Source organism: Megalobrama amblycephala, linkage group LG13 (genome assembly GCF_018812025.1).
Source record: "Megalobrama amblycephala isolate DHTTF-2021 linkage group LG13, ASM1881202v1, whole genome shotgun sequence".
NCBI classification, from domain to species: domain Eukaryota; kingdom Metazoa; phylum Chordata; class Actinopteri; order Cypriniformes; family Xenocyprididae; genus Megalobrama; species Megalobrama amblycephala.
The window spans coordinates 9,179,460-9,198,705 of NC_063056.1; the positions used below are offsets into that span (position 1 = coordinate 9,179,460).

Here is a 19,246-nt window from a genome sequence, read left to right on the forward strand (position 1 = left end):
TCAAGAACCAATGAGGTTCATTCTCGTGTTACGCAGCACGTTTGAGCTTCCTCAAGAACCAATGAGGTTCATTTTTATGTGTTACGCAGCACGTTTAAGCTTCCGCAAGAATCAGTGAGGTTCATTCTCGTGTTACGCAGCACATTTGAGCTTCCTCAAGAACCAATGAGGTTCATTCTTGTGTTACGCAGCACGTTTGAGCTTCCACAAGAACCAATGAGGTTCATTCTCGTGTTACGCAGCACATTTGAGGTTCATTCTCATGTTACGCAGCATGTTTGAACTTCCTCAAGAACCAATGAGGCTCATTCTCGTGTTACGCACACGTTTGAACTTCCACAAGAACCAATGAGGTTCATTCTCATGTTACGCAGCACGTTTGAACTTCCACAAGAACCAATGAGGTTCATTCTCGTGTTACGCAGCACGTTTGAACTTCCACAAGAACCAATGATGTTCATTCTCGTGTTACACAGCACGTTTGAGCTTCTTCCTCAAGAATCAATGAGGTTCATTCTCGTGTTACACAGCACGTTTGAGCTTCTTCCTCAAGAATCAATGAGGTTCATTCTCACATTACCCAGCACGTTTGAGCTTCCGCAAGAACCAATGAGGTTCATTCTCGTGTTACGCAGCACGTTTGAGCTTCCGCAAGAACCAATAAGGTTCATTCTCGTGTTACACAGCACGTTTGAGCTTCCGCAAGAATCAATGAGGTTCATTCTCGTGTTACACAGCACGTTTGAGCTTCCTCAAGAACCAATGAGGTTCATTCTCATGTTACGCAGCACGTTTGAGCTTCCTCAAGAACCAATGAGGTTCAATCTCGTGTTACGCAGCACGTTTGAGCTTCCGCAAGAACCAATAAGGTTCATTCTCGTGTTACACAGCACGTTTGAGCTTCCTCAAGAACCAATGAGGTTCATTCTCCTGTTACGCAGCACGTTTGAGCTTCCTCAAGAACCAATGAGGTTCATTCTCATGTTACGCAGCACATTTGAACTTCCTCAAGAACCAATGAGGTTCATTCTCGTGTTACGCAGCACGTTTGAGCTTCCTCAAGAACCAATGAGGTTCATTTTCATGTGTTACGCAGCACGTTTAAGCTTCCGCAAGAATCAGTGAGGCTCATTCTCGTGTTACGCAGCACATTTGAGCTTCCTCAAGAACCAATGAGGTTCATTCTTGTGTTACGCAGCACGTTTGAGCTTCCACAAGAACCAATGAGGTTCATTCTCGTCTTACACAGCACGTTTGAGCTTCCTCAAGAACCACTGAGGTTCATTCTCATATTATGCAGCATGATTGAGCTTCTGCAAGAATCAATGAGGTTCATTCTTGTGTGTTACGCAGCACGTTTGAGCTTCCTCAAGAGGTATGTTCTCACGTGTCAAGCAGGTTCAGCTAAGCTTCTGTTTACAGTATGTTTCCTGATCAATTTTTATATGTGAGTAAAAGCATAAATTAAATTCCATCATATAAAGCAGTCAGGTCTCTTCATAAAATTTAGACTAAACTGCTCAAAAAATATGGATTAGTTTTATGATCTCTTTATGAAATTTTTGAAGCGTCAAAGTGGTAGTTGCGTAGGCTGTCAATGGAGGGACAGAAAGCTGTTCATTTGTGTTCTGAAGATGAACGAAAAGTCTCACTCTCTGTGTAGGGAGTAGACAGCAAGGCAGCTAACTAAGTTTTAATTCCCTGCTGAAAAGACCAGCTAAAACCAGCCTGTGGTGTGTTGGTATTTACTGGCTTAAGCTGATTTAGATGGTCTCTTAGTCTGTTCAGAAGTTGCCAAAAATTGTTTTTAGCAGGGTTGGCACTGAACTAAAGCCTGATTCATGCTTTTTGGTTCATGTCACACACTCTCACAGTGACCCCATTCTCATAAAAACTCTGTTTAACATCATCCTCTGATGTTACACACACACACACAATCATAGGCCCGTTCTCCTGTAATGACCTTAAAAGGTTTCGGCAGTGGCCAATAAGTGATGAGAGAAATAAGAGAAGACTACTCAAGTGAAATATATCTGCATGGCACACACATATAAACACTATAAATTTAGAGTGAGAGAGAAGATCATCAGGAGAGAAAAATAGAAACTGAGATGGCAAGAGAGAGAAAGAGAGAAAGACTCTGTGTGACAAGAAGACTTCAGGAAAACTCACTGATTTCTCGGAGTGCTGCCCGTCCTCGCTCCCTCTCTCTGTGTACTTCTCTCTCTCCGTCTCTCTGTTTCTCCACTGGGATATAATATTCATAGTCTATGCCTGGATTCTGCCTGTGGAAAATAATCTACAGCGAGACAGAGAGAGAAAAACAGGTTAATAAACTCCAGCATATGGTAACGTCTCACTCCGTGACCGCATTCCAGTTAGTATCGACCGTATATCACTGATGCAAACAGACTCAAACACATTCCTACACACTCAGCAGTATGTGGATGCTCTTTCTCTGAACATCTAAATAAACTTAAAACTGAAACCTATGAAAATATTATTCATTATTCAATAGTGACATGTAAACTAGTCATACCTAAACTAGATCAATAGTGACATGTAAACTAGTCATACCTAAACTAGATCAATAGTGACATGTAAACTAGTCATACCTAAACTAGACCAATACTGACACTTAAACTAGTCATATCTAAACTAGACCAATAGCGACACTTAAATTAGTCATATCTAAACTAGACCAATACTGAGACGTAAACTAGTCATACCTAAACTAGACCAATACTGACACTTAAACTAGTCATACCTAAACTAGACCAATAGTGACATGTAAACTAGTCATTACTAAGCTAGACCAATAGTGACACGTAAACTAGTCATACCTAAACTAGATCAATACTGACACTTAAACTAGTCATACTGTACCTAAACTAGATCAATAGTGACATGTAAACTAGTCATATCTAAACTACAAACCCGATTCCAAAAAAGTTGGGACACTGTACAAATTGTGAATAAAAAAGAAATGTAATAATTTACAAATCTCATAAACTTATATTTTATTCACAGTAGAATATAGATAACATATCAAATGTTGAAAGTGAGACATTTTGAAATGTCATGCCAAATATTGGCTCATTTTGGATTTTGTGAGAGCTACACATTCCAAAAAAGTTGGGATAGGTAGTAAGAGGCCGGAAAAGTTAAATGTACATATAAGGAACAGCTGGAGGACCAATTTGCAACTTATTAGGTCAATTGGCAACATGATTTGGTATAAAAAGAGCCTCTCAGAGTGGCAGTGTCTCTCAGAAGTCAAGATGGGCAGAGGATCACCAATTCCCCCAATGCTGCGGCGAAAAATAGTGGAGCAATATCAGAAAGGAGTTTCTCAGAGAAAAATTGCAAAGAGTTTGAAGTTATCATCATCTACAGTGCATAATATCATCCAAAGATTCAGAGAATCTGGAACAATCTCTGTGCTTAAGGGTCAAGGCCGGAAAACCATACTGGATGCCCGTGATCTTCGGGCCCTTAGACGGCATTGCATCACATACAGGAATGCTACTGTAATGGAAAACACAACATGGGCTGAGGAATACTTACAGAAAACATTGTGGGTGAACACAATCCACCGTGCCATTTGCCGTTGCCGGCTAAAACTCTATAGGTCAAAAAAGAAGCCATATCTAAACATGATCCAGAAGCGCAGGCGTTTTCTCTGGGCCAAGGCTCATTTAAAATGGACTGTGGCAAAGTGGAAAACTGTTCTGTGGTCAGACGAATCAAAATTTGAAGTTCTTTTTTGCAGACTGGGACGCCATTTCATCCGGACTAAAGAGGACAAGGACAACCCAAGTTGTTATTGGCGCTCAGTTCAGAAGCCTGCATCTCTGATGGTATGGGGTTGCATGAGTGACCTATAAACTAATAAGACTACCCAAACTACTGACACCCAAACTAGACAAATACTGATCCTTAAACTAATTTCACTACTTAAATACTGATAATTAAACTAGACAAACAATGTTAACTGTAATATATTAAAACTACTGACACCTAAACTCCAATACTGATACTTAAACTAGTATCATTAGTAATACCCAATCTAGACAACTTCTGACACTTAAACTCTTATGACTACCCAAACTACTGACACAGAAACTAGACTAATCAGTACTTAAACGGACAGTTCACCCAAACATGAAAATTATCCCATGATTTACTCACCCTCAAGCCATCATAGGTGTTTATAACTATCTTCTTTCAGACGAATACAATCAGAGATATATTTAAAAATATCCTTGCTCCTCCAAGGTTTATAATGGTTGTGAATGGCACCCCAAATTCAAAAAAATGCATCCATCCATAAAAAAAATAAATCCATATGACTCCAGGGGATTAATAAAGGCCTTCTGAAGCTTTATAAAGTAAAATAACAAGCTTCGGACGGGACAGCCATATGCATTCGACGTATGTCCAAAAAGTGAACTTCCGTGACATAGTACACAATGACATGATGTACTAGCATAGTACGAAATGGTGCAGTGTAGAACATAATACTATGTCGTGGAAGTTCACTTTTTGGATGTACGTCGAATGCGTATGGCTTTTTTTTAATGGATGGATGCATTTTTTTGCCATTCACAACCATTATAAACCTTGGAGGACTAAGGATATTTTTAAATATATCTCTGATTGTGTTCATCTGAAAGAAGAAAGTCATATACACCTAGGATGGCTTGAGGGTAAATTTTAATTTTTGGGTGAAATGTCCTTTTAAATACTGAAAATGTGTGTATTTTTATTATTTTAAAATACTTTCTTGTATTCTAGCCTAATATGCAGAGAATCTATGACATTTGACGATTGATTCTCCTGTGACTCTGTGAAAGTAAGTCATACAGGTTTGGAACGACATGACGGGGAATAAATGATGACAGCATTTTCATTTTTGGCTGAAATGAAGGCTTGTGTTTAATAGCAAATTTAGTTTTGCTCCTTTGAAATTTCACTGGTATTGGTATTGACTAGTGAAATGTTGGTATTAAAACAACCGTGAGCAAGAAAAATCCTGTTTCATGATATAAGCCCTTTGAGGAGAATAATAGAGCTCCTAACATGAGCTCAGAAGTGTTATGCTCATTTAATATCATCATCAATAAACACAATAGGCACGTTTTAACAAAGTGGTGGCTCATTCCTTCCATCCATTCCTGCAGTAAAACCTCCCAGATTAGAGTTTGTGCTCCATCACACACTAGCCAGACCTGTCTACCTCTTTCCACATTACTGTAATATACAGCATGAACACATGTGTGCGCACTTACGTATAGCTGCAGCTGGGTGGTTGTGGGTCCAGGCGCTGTGAGGGTCTCTCCTCTCTCTTCACCCTGCTCGTGAGGCCCAGCTTTGGGTCGGCTGTACAGGAAGGTGGTTCCTCCTGCCTGATACTCTCCCGGCGGATCGACCGCCCAGCGTCCGTTCACCACAGACTGACCTGTTCCACTGCGCAGGGCTGCGGACACAAACACAGCAGGACACAAGCTGTGGTCACACATTTACACATGCACTTTTTTCACTTTTGTTTTTGGATATGATCTTAAAAGATGTTTTAAGATTCATCCGACAGTCATTATTTGTTTGTGGAGTGTGTGCAAGGCTGTTTTTAGCTGTCTGTAATTACAGCTCTCAGTTCTGCTTGTGATGATCTTTTTACGAGTTTCCTACCATAATCACACATTACGTACAAATAGGAATTTTCCTCCATGAGAAGTTCATAGCAAAAGTGTCAAAGAAAGAGGAATGAAAAAAAGGCAAGGATGTAGCACAGATATCAGAAAACTAAAATTACTGAGCAAATGTGTATGGCACTCAAAGGCCCACCCATGTCTGAGTTATCTTTCATGTCTTCACCTACTACTTTGAGAGTAAATGTAGATCTAAAAATGTGCACTGATTTGCCAAGACACTGAAGATGGTAGTCAAATAAACTCATCATTCATCAAAATCTTTCAAGATCAAATGATCAGACCTGTGCAGATCCATGATACGTTGTTACTGTATGTCAACAGTTGATTCCTATAGACCACTTTGGAGCAGACGTCACAATTACGTCACTTGCAGCTGCGCGCGCATACTGGTTGCAGAAAAATAGCGATAGCAATTAAAGGAAAATGTGCAAAATCCACAGAATAAGAGAAAAATGTTTTGTTGTGCCTCTGGATGTTGGAATCGGAATGCAAAAAATATAGTCTTCATTTTTAAAGAAAACCATCGTTGAAAACGTCCTTTGAAGATAAACAGAGACGTTTCACAGACTGGACTGATGACACCTGCAAGGATTAAGTCTACTATTAAAGCAGGAATTTGATGTAAACAGTAAGTCTACATAATTCACACATGCAGTTCAGAGGACATACATACATAGCAGTTACACGGCATGAAATAATTATAATTAAAATAATTTAAACCCATAATATTTTACATAGATAACTTTTAAACATAATTTTTTTTTTTTCTTGCATTTGCGTGTTTATTACTCCCAGTTCGGACTTTATAACTCGCAATTGTGAGTTTATTTCACAATTCTGAGGGGGAAAAAGTCAGAATTGCGGGATAAATTGCAATTCAGAAAAGACAGAATAACGAGTATATCTCACAATTCTGTTTTTCTTTGTAAGAAATGTGAGATGTAAACTCAGATTTGTGAGAAATAAAAGTCAGAATTGTGAGATATAAACTCGAAATTAACTTTTTTTTTTTCTTTTATTTCGTGGCTTCCATAGACTTCTACTGCTCAACTGTCATTTTCTGCAACCAGCTAGGCTCCGCCCACAAAAAACGTCATCGCTGTTTGCAAACACCAAATTGGTCTATTGACACCTAAACTAGACCGATACTTAAACTAGTATGACTACCCAGACCACTCCTTAAAATGCTTACCAGACAAACACTGATAACTAAAGTAGTATGACTACTAAAAATACTGACAATTAAACCAGACTAACACTGATAACTAAAGCATTATGACCACCAAAACTACTGACACATAAACTAGACCACTATTGATACTTAAACTAGGATAATTAAACTAGATAAATACTGATACTTAAACTAGTATGACTACTCAAACCACTTCTTAAAATTCTGACCAGACAGACACTGATAACTAAAATACTAAAATACCAAAAATACTGACACATAAACCTGACAAACACTGATACTTAATCTAGTACGACTACTCAAACCACTGGCATCTAAACTAGACCAATACTGATCCTTAAAGCCAATTCACACCGTACTGACAACAGCCAATTAACACCAACAAACTCGTCTGTTGGAGTTTGTTGGATCGGTGTGATACCCCTGTTGCCGTCTGTTGGCGTTGGTCGGAGTCGGTTTTCACCGGACTGAACATGTTTAATCGGCGTTTGTCGGGTCGTGGAATGTCTGCGCGGTGTGAACAGTTTTCCAACAAACAGCAACAAACTCTGACGTAATCTGACCTGGCTACGAACCGTTGCCATGACGATGAGGCAAGTCCCCTGCAAAGACAACTTGTTCGTTGGCGTTTGTTGGTGTTTGTTGGCGTTTGTCGGTGCGGCGTGAATTGGCCTTTACTCTTCTGCCATGTGCTTCTCGTGCACGTTGGGCTTGTTAACATCTGTGCGCGTGTCCCTTTGACACAGCATACAGCGGTGTTGTGCATTTTATACGATTTGATGGGGAAAGTATTTTATAAAATGTTTTATAAAAATGTGAGTAATTCATAATAAATAATTATTCATGGTATTTTGAAGTGCCCACAATAACAATATTGTGCATATTCATTATCGTGATATACCGTATTACCGAAATTGGCACATGTCTAATCATGACTTAAAACTGATAATTAAACCAGACAAAAACTGATAACTAAACTTCTGACATCTATACCAGACCATAACTGATACTTAAACTAGTTTCATTAAATTACCGACACCGAAACTAGACCAAAACTGAAACTTAAAGGATTAGTTCACTTTCAAATAAAATTTTCCTGATAATTTACTCACCCCCATGTCATCCAAGATGTTCATGTCTTTCTCAAAAAGAAATTAAGGTTTTTGATGAAAACATACCAGGATTATTCTACTTATAATGGACTTTAATGGCCTCCAAACGGTTGAAGGTCAAAATTAGAGTTTCAGTGCAGCTTCAAAAGGCTTTAAATGATACCAGACGAGGAATAAGGGTCTTATCTAGCGAAACGATCGGTCATCGGACTTCCTACGCCTTCCCTATTCTACTTACGGAATGAACGCAGCGCTATTTCAATTTTTTCCGCAAGTTGAATAGGGAAGGCATAGGACATACAGCGTAAGCTTTTTGAAGAATACAGAAAGCGGAAGCAGTTACAAAGGCAATCATTTGTTTATATAAAGCATATACATTTACATTTTTTCGAAAATGACAGATCGTTTCGCTATATAAGACCCTTATTCCTCGTCTGATATCGTTTAAAGCTCTTTGAAGCTGCACTGACACTGTAATTTTGACCTTCAACCATTTGGAGGCCAGTAAAGTCCACTATAAGTAGAATAATCCTGAAATGTTTTCATCAAAAACCTTAATTTATTTTCAGCTGAAGAAAGAAAGACATGAACATCTTGGATGACATGGGGGTGAGTAAATTATCAGGAAAATTTTATTTGAAAGTGAACTAATCCTTTAAAGCAGTGTCACTAGGTAAAATACTGATAATGAAACCAGACAAACACTGAGAACAAAAGTAGTATTACTACCAAAACTACTAACACCTAAACAAGTCTCTGCAATGATGCTGGAGTTGAGGGTGGTTTCCGGGGCATTGCTGAGCACACGTCTGGAGCACAAACACTGGAGGACGACCCACACACTGAACTTTAATACCCAGTGTTACAGGAAATATGAACAATAATAACAGTGATAGTTAACACCTCCTGAGCTCTGAAAGAGCAACCTCTAAACAATAAAACTGGGGCAGACGGAATAACAGAGAGACACAGGAGAGAGAAAAGCAAAAGACAAAAAAGGATGTCAGAGAGAGAGAGAAAAAAGATGATTTCTCACGTAAGCCTGTAAGTGTTTTGTCTGCTACAGCAGTCTGCCTCCAGGGCACAATCACACCATACTAGAACACACACAGAAACGGACCTGGGTGTACAGCGAAACAAACACAGACATGTCCGTGACTCTGACTCAGGGTCATATTCACTTAAGAAAACATGCCTGTATTACCTAACACAGCCCAGAGAGATCATCATCCGTGAATACGAGCATTCCTGAGTCATGTTCAGGCTAATATTAAAGGTCCCGTTTTTCGTGGTTTTTTGAAGCTTTGATTGTGTTTATAGTGTGCAATATAACATGTGTTCATGTTTCGCGTGTAAAAAAACACAGTATTTTTAAAATAATTTACTTATCTGTATACCGCTGTTTCCACTGTCATAAAAACGGGCTGATGACTTCCTTGTTCTATGAAGTCCCTCCTTCAGAAATACGTAACGAGTTCTGATTGTGCCAGCGGTTCCTGTGTTGTGATTCGACAGCAGCTTAGCGCATCTTGCCCGGAAAGGTCACGCCTCTTACCATAACGTGGAGATGCACGCGCTCAGTGTTATTGTAAACATGTCTTTAATTTTACCCTATCAATTTGAGCCGGAATCAGACCCGGTGATTGGACTGCGGGATGAAAATAACTGCATTTCGACGACATGGCGACAAACACACTCTACAAACGCAACTCTTGTGTATTCCTGTGGGCGGAGGTTAGTCAAAAAACTGTTTTAGTGACGTCATTAAAGAAGGAAGTAGAGGGATGTAGTCCAAACTGGCCGTTCGATGTAGGCGACTTCTGTTAAATAAAATATCTCGCTTGGTATTGAACTTTGAGCTTTAAAATTTTACAGATTTTATTTATACTCTAACAACAACATTACACACTAACTAAAGTTTGAAACATGGGATCACGAAGAACGGGACCTTTAAGATGAACACAGTATTAGCATCCCTCTCAGGACAGTGAATCATCGCTGCCCCAAAACGCACCACGTGCTGAAACAATGGGACGTTATCATCTACAGACACTCTGAATTCAGATTTACACGCTCTAGATCATCTAAAGTGATCAACTGCAGCTGTGTCTCTCTGCTAATGATCTGTTGTTCACAAGCCGAACGCTTGGCTGGAGGTCTGAGCTTTGCTTGGGTCACTCAGAGTTGAGCTTCAACCAAGGAACAATGATCAATTCACACTAATCTCACACCAAACATACCCTCACATGTTATTTAAGCAAGTACATGCATTCAATCACACACACATGTACACGTTCATGAATGTGTTTTATGTCAGGACGAACTCCATCAACTTTCATTGTTTTAAATTAAGATAATCAAAATTCCTTAATAAACTAATTCTACCCCTGCCAGACAACCGGTGTTTTAAAGGGCTAGTTCACACAAAAAATAAACATTCTGTCATAATTTCGTCACCCTCATGATGAGGCAAACCCGTTTGATTATATGTATTTTTTGTAGCTTGACAGCCCCCATTTGCTTTAAATTTTAATACATACATTTAAATTTCTGGGTGAACTATTCTGCTCTGCAAAGGTAAAATGCAGTAGCTTCACATGAGCTACTCATGAGTTATGACTTAAATCATGACACATGCGTTTATTTCAACTATACTCAGAATGGATTCTGAAATTCAAATCAGTCCAAACACTATGAAGTCAGTTCCAGAGTTCATTTGCCTTTGTAGGGCAATATTCCAGAAAAATGATATGAAATAAGATAAAAGTTATTTCCTTTATGAAGCTGTTTTCTTACTACGTAGGTGCACACAATAGACGTTTTTCAGGTTTTATTATTGTAGGGTCATTCGGTCACCATAAGGAAAGACAAACCCCACCCCCTCACAGACACACGCATGTTTGTATTTCTATTATGTTGGGGAATTTCCATTTTATACGGAGCTAATGACATTTTCTGACTCATAAACCTGAACCCTCACACAATGCTTTATGTAGTTTTACATTTTCATTAAAGGGCGCCTATTATGCTCTTTTATACATTGGTTGGCTGGACCAATGTGTTGTGATTTGTTAACCATTAAATGTCACGCCCCTTACCATAACAGTGAGTTTCATGTAATACTAACTAGCTCAACCAGATCTTGTCCCTTTATTTTGTGTATGTCTTGGGTGGGAATTATTTAAATGAGGAATATTTTGACGTGTTTGTTCACTGAAGAAAACTCAAGGCTATAATGGAGGCATTTCAGGGAGTTCAGAAACAGTGACACTGATATAGAGAGTAACTCCCGCTGGAATGCCTTTGTGCTTTGTAACTTTGCAGACCTTTTTCATGCTCAAACAACAACATTACACACTAAAGAAAGTTGAAAATGTAAAAAAGCTTAAAAGGAACCCTTTAAGACATTACTTAGTTAGTTTTATATATATATATTAATATACATCTTCTCATGGGGACAACTGGCTGCTTCCCACAGTTTACCTGATTTTAGGTTTTACTATCTTTAGAGCAGATATTTGGTCCAAACTTGACTGACACACACAGAATTCGTACCCAGATAGTTTGGACTGGCTCGTCTCTCTGTGATGTTGATAGCTGTGGCTCCGGGAGGGATATCCAGGATTTTGTAGTAACCCAGCGGAACGCTCGTGTTCAGGAAACTTCCCGTGACCCTCTCGCAGGTGCCGTCTCCACCGCCACACACGCCACAGCGATCCCGAACCAACCCTGAGCCCAACACACCGTCACAGCCCTCACTCTGACACAGACAGATGGAGGAAAGAGGCTTTTTATGAATATGCATACATGAGGATGACAAGATAGAACATATTCTACCCTTATGAAAAAGAAGTGTGCTTAATTGTGTTGAATGTGCATGTGTATTGTACTTCAAATCTTAAAAATATACCACCGGTTTCACAGACAAGGCTTAAAGGTGCCATCGAACGTTTTTTTACAAGATGTAATATAAGTCTAAGGTGTCCCCTGAATGTGTCTGTGAAGTTTCAGCTCAAAATACCCCATAGATTTTTTTTAATTAATTTTTTTAACTGCCTATTTTGAGGCATAATTAGAAATGCGCCGATTCAGGCTGCGGCCCCTTTAAATCGCACGCTCTCCGCCCCCTCCTGAGCTCTCGACTCTATCACTGCATAAACAAAGTTCACACAGCTAATATAACCCTCAAAATGGATCTTTACAAAGTGTTCGTCATGCAGCATGTCTAATCGCGTAAGTATAGTATTTATTTGGATGTTTACATTTGATTCTGAATGAGTTTGATAGTGCTCCTTGGCTAACGGGCTAAAGCTACACTGTTGGAGAGATTTATAAAGAATGAAGATGTGTTTATGCCTTATACAGACTGCAAGTGTTTAAAAAATGAATACAGTAAGAAACGATGGTAACTTTAACCACATTTAACAGTACATTAGCAACATGCTAACGAAACATTTAGAAAGACAATTTACAAATATCACTAAAAATATCATGTTATCATGGATCATGTCAGTTATTATTGCTCCATCTGCCATTTTTCGCTATTGTTCTTGCTTGCTTACCAAGTCTGATGATTCAGCTGTGCACAGATCCAGACGTCCTGCCCTTGTCTAATGCCTTGAACATGGGCTGGCATATGCAAATATTGGGGGCATACATTTTAATGATCCCGACTGTTACGTAACAGTCTGTGTTATGTTGAGATTCGCCTGTTCTTCGGAGGTCTTTTAAACAAATGAGATTTACATAAGAAGGAGTAAACAATGGAGTCTGAGATTCACTGTATGTCATTTCCATGTACTGAACTCTTGTTATTTAACTATGCCGAGGTAAATTCAATTTTCAATTCGATGGCACCTTTAAGGCAAGTCCCATACTAAAATGGATGTTTGAGCTGTTTTAACTGAAAGTAACTTGTACTGACATATCTTAAAATATGTCAGTGCCATTGTTTTGTCTCAAGATGCAAACCAGTAATGTTATTTTTTCTAGTCTACATTTACTTAAATGTCCTAATTGAACGAAGGCCTAATTGAAGCTTAGGCTAAGCCCTGTCTGTGAAACCAAGACATAGTTTTTAAAAATTGTAATAGCAGATACTATAATTATTTTAATGAAATAAAAGGCAACTTAAATGTATTTAAAGAGTACTATGACTATGTTTCTTAACACACTTAAGTATACTTTTAAAAAGTGCACTTTGTAATAATGTCAAATTAAAAGTTTTACTTTGAAGTACATTTTAAATCATTGTTTTAATAATCTTTAAAGTGTTGATTAACATAAGGTACTTGATTATAGTTTTTACTGTTATTTGATACTACATTTAAAGTTAATATATTTTGAATGTACTTTAAAATATGTATATTTACAATACACATTCTTTTAAAGAATAGCCTACTATTTCCAACATAAGTACTCTTTTTAAAACTATGCTGAAGTGTAATTCTTTTTCACAGGGGTAGATCTACAGATCTCACAATTCCAAGACAAAAATGTAGCAGATTTAGACTTATAGAATTGCTGAGGGTGTCCATGTCAGACCTCTTTCCGGTGATGGTGTTACTATCATTTTTGTGCATGTCGGACTGTTTTCTCACCAGACAGCGTCCTCCCACACACACATCATTGGGTGTGTTATTTGCACACGGCGTTCCATCTCGTACCCTCTCCGCCTGCCGCACATAGAAACGATACCCGACCGGCCGACAGGTCAGCTCACACTGCTGCTCCAGACCCACTGCGAGAGAAAAACAGACAAAAACCTGATTCAATGGTATTTCATTAGATTTATAACAATTTTCCCTTATACTTAATATAATCTGTTGTACTTTATTAGGTGTCTGTCTTTATTAGGTATCATGTCTCGCAAGCCATCCTAAACTACTTATTGAAAATAAGCTGCAAAAATGAGCCATTCAGCCACAGCACTGACATCACATCCATGAGCTTATTAACATATGAATGCTTACATATCATGTATCACATATAGTGTTATAACATTTCAGTATTTAACAGCTTTGCTGGGGTCACTTCATTTGCAAAGAGGTTAGCTAATTATAACAAACCTCATCTTCAAATAGAAGTATTAAAGGTGCATACACCCTTCCTAATTTTAAGGGTCAGAGATACAGTGGAGTGAGTTTATGGGCAATCTGAGTTAATGCCAGTGTTGTTATTGTTAACTAAAACTATTAAAAATGGTTAATTCTTTATTTGAAATAAAGCTGAAATTTAAATAAAATACAAATATTAGATCAGCAAACTTCAATGAAAATTAGAAATGATGCCTTGGCAACTAATTATAATTAAATGTATGCTTAAGTTGAAGTACTAAAATTACTAAAAGTAAAACTGAAATAATAATAAAAGTGACAAAAAGCACTAAAAATGAAACTAAAAAAAAAAAAAAAAAAAAAAACTAAAATGAAAACTGAAAATAAAAGCTATTTCAAAATATGAATAATTACTCTAATATCATAAATATAATATTAAAATAACGCTGGTGGACGTCAGCTGGAAATAAACATAAATTATCATCATGGATCCTTCTGCCCTCATGAAAGAAACTCTTTCTTGAAAACTGCTTGTTTTTTCCGTTGTATCTGTCCTCTTTATGAACCTAGATGAATCCCTCGGGTGCGGATGCAAGCTGCTTCAGTCTCTCTCTTTCACAAACAGCTATTAATTACAGCCAATCAATGCCATGATCAAAACCTCCATCACAAACACAGGAAACCGTCATTATTACTGGTGTTTACAAACACAGAGATATAACACAAACTTGAAACTTGGCACATTAGGATTTTATCTGTTCGTCTGGAAATCACAATTATAAAATTCCCTGATACCTCCTGGCTTTCTGTGGGAACCCTGTGAATATCATACAGACTTCAGCTCCTTCGATTTGGACCAGTAACCAAGTAACACACCAGCACCTTCTCATGCAGTCATACAATAACTCATAGTTAGAAACTGCAACTTCAGCATCTGCTGAACAAAACAGGCACAAGCTTATCAGTCCATCCTTAAAGGTCATTGATCTGTTTTTTGCCCTCCAGTCTCTCATTCTATTATCAGTCTCAGCTGACCACTGGTCTGTTCACTTGATGTGCACAAATAGTACTTTCATGATCTGGCAAGTTCAAATCTGATTGGCTGATGTTTGCCAGTAAGAACACACAGGGTTTTTTGTCAAGAGGCAATATAATAATAAAAAAAAAATAAATAAATAAATAAAATCAGCAGAAAAATGGAACTTTACTGGTAATTTTCTGCCAGGACATTATCTGTTAGTCACAATGAAATCAAACTGGACAATTCTTGTTTTTTGTTTTTTTTTTATTATTGAATATTGCAGTATTTATTATAAGTGATTTATCCATGCACATCATTATTTATTTTTTTTAAAATCCTTGTGCCCTTGTAATCTTTAATCAAAATAACTTAACATCTCTTATCTGATGACGTGTTTTCTGGCACGAGGGCGGGACAACCTGTCTCTCACATGAGAGCGAACCAATAGCAAACCACAACCATCCAATCAATTCCCCATGGACAAAATCAAGTCCCGCGCTACATTTATACATGTACCAGAAGCTGTTTCACTTGGATATACATCACAATAGGGTAGAAAAGACTATTGCAACTTCTGTTTCATGTAGATTTTAAGTTTAAGGACATTTCCTTTACCTAAAACACAACACAATGCAATGCGTCATTCAACATATGGGGAAAACATCTGTGAAAAATCAATATGGAAAATTCATTCGCATTAACACAGTATATTGTGCCCTATTTTTAGAGCAGGTTGATTCACTGAAGAACTATCAATGGACTTGATAAAATGTAGTAAATTACATCAAGGGCCAGTGATCACTGTCACAGTTATGCTCAGTTTTGGTTTTGTTATTTCTTTGTCTGTTTAGTCACCTGTTTCCTGTGTTCCTTTGTTCTCCTTTCCCCCCACTAATCAGTTGTCATGAACATTTGTTTAATGATCACACCTGTCTGTATTTAGTTCATTATCATTGCGTATTTAAGTTCCTCATTTCCTTTCATTCTTTGTCCGGTATCTTCGTATGTTACATGGCCTTCATACTTTTGGATTACCCAAGTTTGTTTTACTTATTAAATACTTTTGTTTTGGAACTTTTTGCATCTTTATCATCTTCATCGGACACTTAACGTTACACCCACTCCTACAAACGCCTACAAATGAATATGCAATAAGGTCAGCCATAAAAACAACTCAGTCCACGCCTTTTTAGCGCTAATTTTGTTGGTTCCTTTACATCTCAGTCAGATTCGTTCTCTTCCTAAGTGGGCGGCTCTTGGGACACACCAAGCCGACGATCGGCCGTCGTGCAATGTCGGACCACTTTTAAGCGTCGGCCGACTAAGTTAGTCTGGGTTTTTTGGCCGATTCAGCATGTAAAAAGTGATCAGCATGAATGATATTCAAAACGGTAAGCACCGTGCTGCTGTTTACGGTGTGTGTATCTGCAGCCTGCAGTGCCAGTCTCCCTTTCTGAATTAGGAATATAGACGAATTTATATGAAAAAAAATAGACAGCGTTCTCTTTAAACGCGGACACAGAACATGCGTGCTGGCTGACAGTCGGCTGAGTTTCTCTCGGTGTGTTCACGTGCAGTTTTTTGCCCCAATGCAGGCAACACATTCGGCTTTTATCAGTGCTAGTTCTTCGGTGTCGGTTTGGTGTGTCCCTATACTAAAAGGCTGTAATATGGACCAGACTTCATGCTGATATTCAAAGGTCGGGTTACGTGAGACTCTCTCTATCTGTCTGTCTATCAAAATTAGCTGACAGAGACAAAAGAGCGAGAGATTCCAAGCCCGTCTTTTCCCATTCCGTCACAGTTATCTTTGAGAGATTATGGTGGAGACAATGGGGGGGAGAGAGAAAGAAAAAGAAACAGTCACTGAGACAGACAGAGAGAAAAATTTAGAAGAAATAAAAGTAAAAATAGGCTATACAAATTGGACAAAAAAAGGTATATTTTAAAGAAGAGAAAAAGCAAAAGTGTAGAAGAATTATCTTCATCGCACACTTTTTCTTGCTCTGTCGCTCTCTCTCTCTCTCTCTCTCTCTCTCTCTCACTCTGTTGTGCAGACATGGAGTCTGTTCAGACTAAATATACTTCCCCACTATCTCTGTCTCTAAACAAACTCAGAGAGAGAACCAGTGCACGAGACAGGAAGACAAGAGAAAGAAAGAACAGCACAGGATGAGAGAGGAATCTGTTCAGGGAAAGAGGGATATACAGAAAGACCAAAAGAAAGAAATGGAATGCCAGAAGAAGAGTGTGTGCGCGAGACACAGTGACCCTGAAAACTGGACATTTAAGCCTCACTCACACTGAAAAAAATAGTAACATCTAAATTAACTAGCTTTTATTCAAGTCAAAAATATTATTTAACATCACAGAACATTCATGCCAACAAAATTAATTTTTATGAGTTAATTCAGGTAGAAATAGCTCTTTTGCAGTTGGCCACTTTTTATAGTGCAGGCAAAACTTTTCACAAAACAAGTTTGTTCAGCTTGAAATTATCAAACAATGGTTACACTTTATTTCAAGAGTCAACTTTTGATATTCTACTAACTATAATTAACTTTGCAACAACATGTCAACTAACTCTCATTAGAGTATTAGAAGATATTTAGGTTACGGTTAGGAGTTAGAGTTCCGGTTTGTAGAAGAAGTTGACATCAGTTGCAAAGTCACTTATAGTCAGTAGAATGTCTGTTGGGGAGAATCAAAATAAAATGTTAGCAGATACTAAGCAGACAGTCTACTAATACTCTATGACTGGTAGTTGACATGTAGTTGCAAAGTTACTTATAGTTAGTAGAATGTCTAATGTGGAATATCAAAATAAAATGTTACCAAAATAATAAATGCATGATTGAAATTGAATAAAAAAAAATATATTGTTACAGCTAGTAAGAGCTGTGTGTGTAAACCTCACTCCCCTGGCCTCAAGAGGCATGCTAGAGAGTGCGTCCTTGTTAGCATGCCTGCCTCCCATGCCGGAAATGTTAGTTTGAATTCTGCTCAGAGTGGTGTAACCGGAGGGATTACATTGGTGCCGTGACCCGGATGGGATTGAGGTTTAGGGAGGTGACTGTAATGAAGGCCAGCTAGTAAGAGCTGTGCAGCTAAAACCTCACTCCCCTGGCCTGAAGAGGTGTGCTAGTGGCTGTGGTCTTCAGTGTCCTTGTTAGCACACCCGCCTCCCATGCCGGAAACTTCAGTTTGAAATCCGCTCAGAGCGGTCTGAGTAGAACCAGAGGGGTTACATTGGTGCTGTGACCTGGATGGGAGTGAGGTTTAGCTAGGAGAGTGTGACGGAGGACAGCTAGTAGAAGCTGTGCAAGTAAACCTCACTCCATGGCCTCAGGAGGCGTGCTAGCATTTGACGCTAGAGGTTGTGGTCTTCAGTATCCTTGTTAGTGCACCCGCCTCCCACACCGGAAATGCTAATTTGAATCCTTTTTGGAGCAGTGCGAGTAGGACCAGAGAGGTTACATTGGTGCCGTGACCCGGATGGGAGTGAGGATTAGGGAGGTGAGTGTAATGGAGGCTAGCTAGTAAGAGCTGTGTAAGTAAACCTCACTCCTCTGGCCTCAAGAGGTACACTAGAGGCTGTGGTTTTCAGTGTCCTTGTTAGCATGCCAGCCTCCCATCCTGGAAACGCTGGCTCGAATCCTGCTCAGAGCGGTAGAACTAAAGGAGTTACACAATATTGTGGTTGTGAATGAATTATAAGTGTAAAACTAAGAAGTGCAATGCTCATAAGTCCTAATAAACATTTAACAATTCATTTACTTTTCACTTAAATAATGTATGACAATGTGTACTGTATCATTATTGAGATTTAAACAATCTCTATTCAAGTATCAATCAAATATTTTACTAACAACTGCAAATGTTTAGACCAGGGGTCCTCAAATAGCAGACCCTGGCTTGGTTCCAACCGGGCCATGACAATGGTAATGGTAATGATCTTTCGGCGATATATCCTCTAAAATCTTCTAAAACACGCTTCATTCAAGCCCTTTTTGTGCGCTTTGCTTCTCTCTCACGCTAAAGATGCTAAGCGCTATAAGAGCTGCAGATGACGTGGTTATTTTAAAAACAGTAGCAGAATTACAGTAAGCAGCAAATAGATACTGAAGAAAACACTGCAGAAAACAAGAATG

At 38.5% G+C, this 19,246-nt stretch overlaps 1 protein-coding gene across 5 annotated transcripts in view; it reads right to left on the reverse strand.

Annotated features, from left to right (window-relative positions):
- adamtsl4 (ADAMTS-like 4) overlaps nucleotides 1–19,246 on the reverse strand; it is a 109,687-nt gene that overhangs the window by 13,210 nt on the left and 77,231 nt on the right. For all 5 annotated transcript variants that reach the window (XM_048152077.1, XM_048152078.1, XM_048152079.1 and 2 more), the window contains 4 exons: nucleotides 13,619–13,758; nucleotides 11,574–11,778; nucleotides 5,292–5,479; nucleotides 2,173–2,299 (listed from right to left, as the gene is read on the reverse strand). In XM_048152077.1, the coding sequence (XP_048008034.1) occupies nucleotides 2,173–2,299; nucleotides 5,292–5,479; nucleotides 11,574–11,778; nucleotides 13,619–13,758 (660 nt within the window). The remainder of the gene's footprint in view (nucleotides 1–2,172; nucleotides 2,300–5,291; nucleotides 5,480–11,573; nucleotides 11,779–13,618; nucleotides 13,759–19,246) is intronic.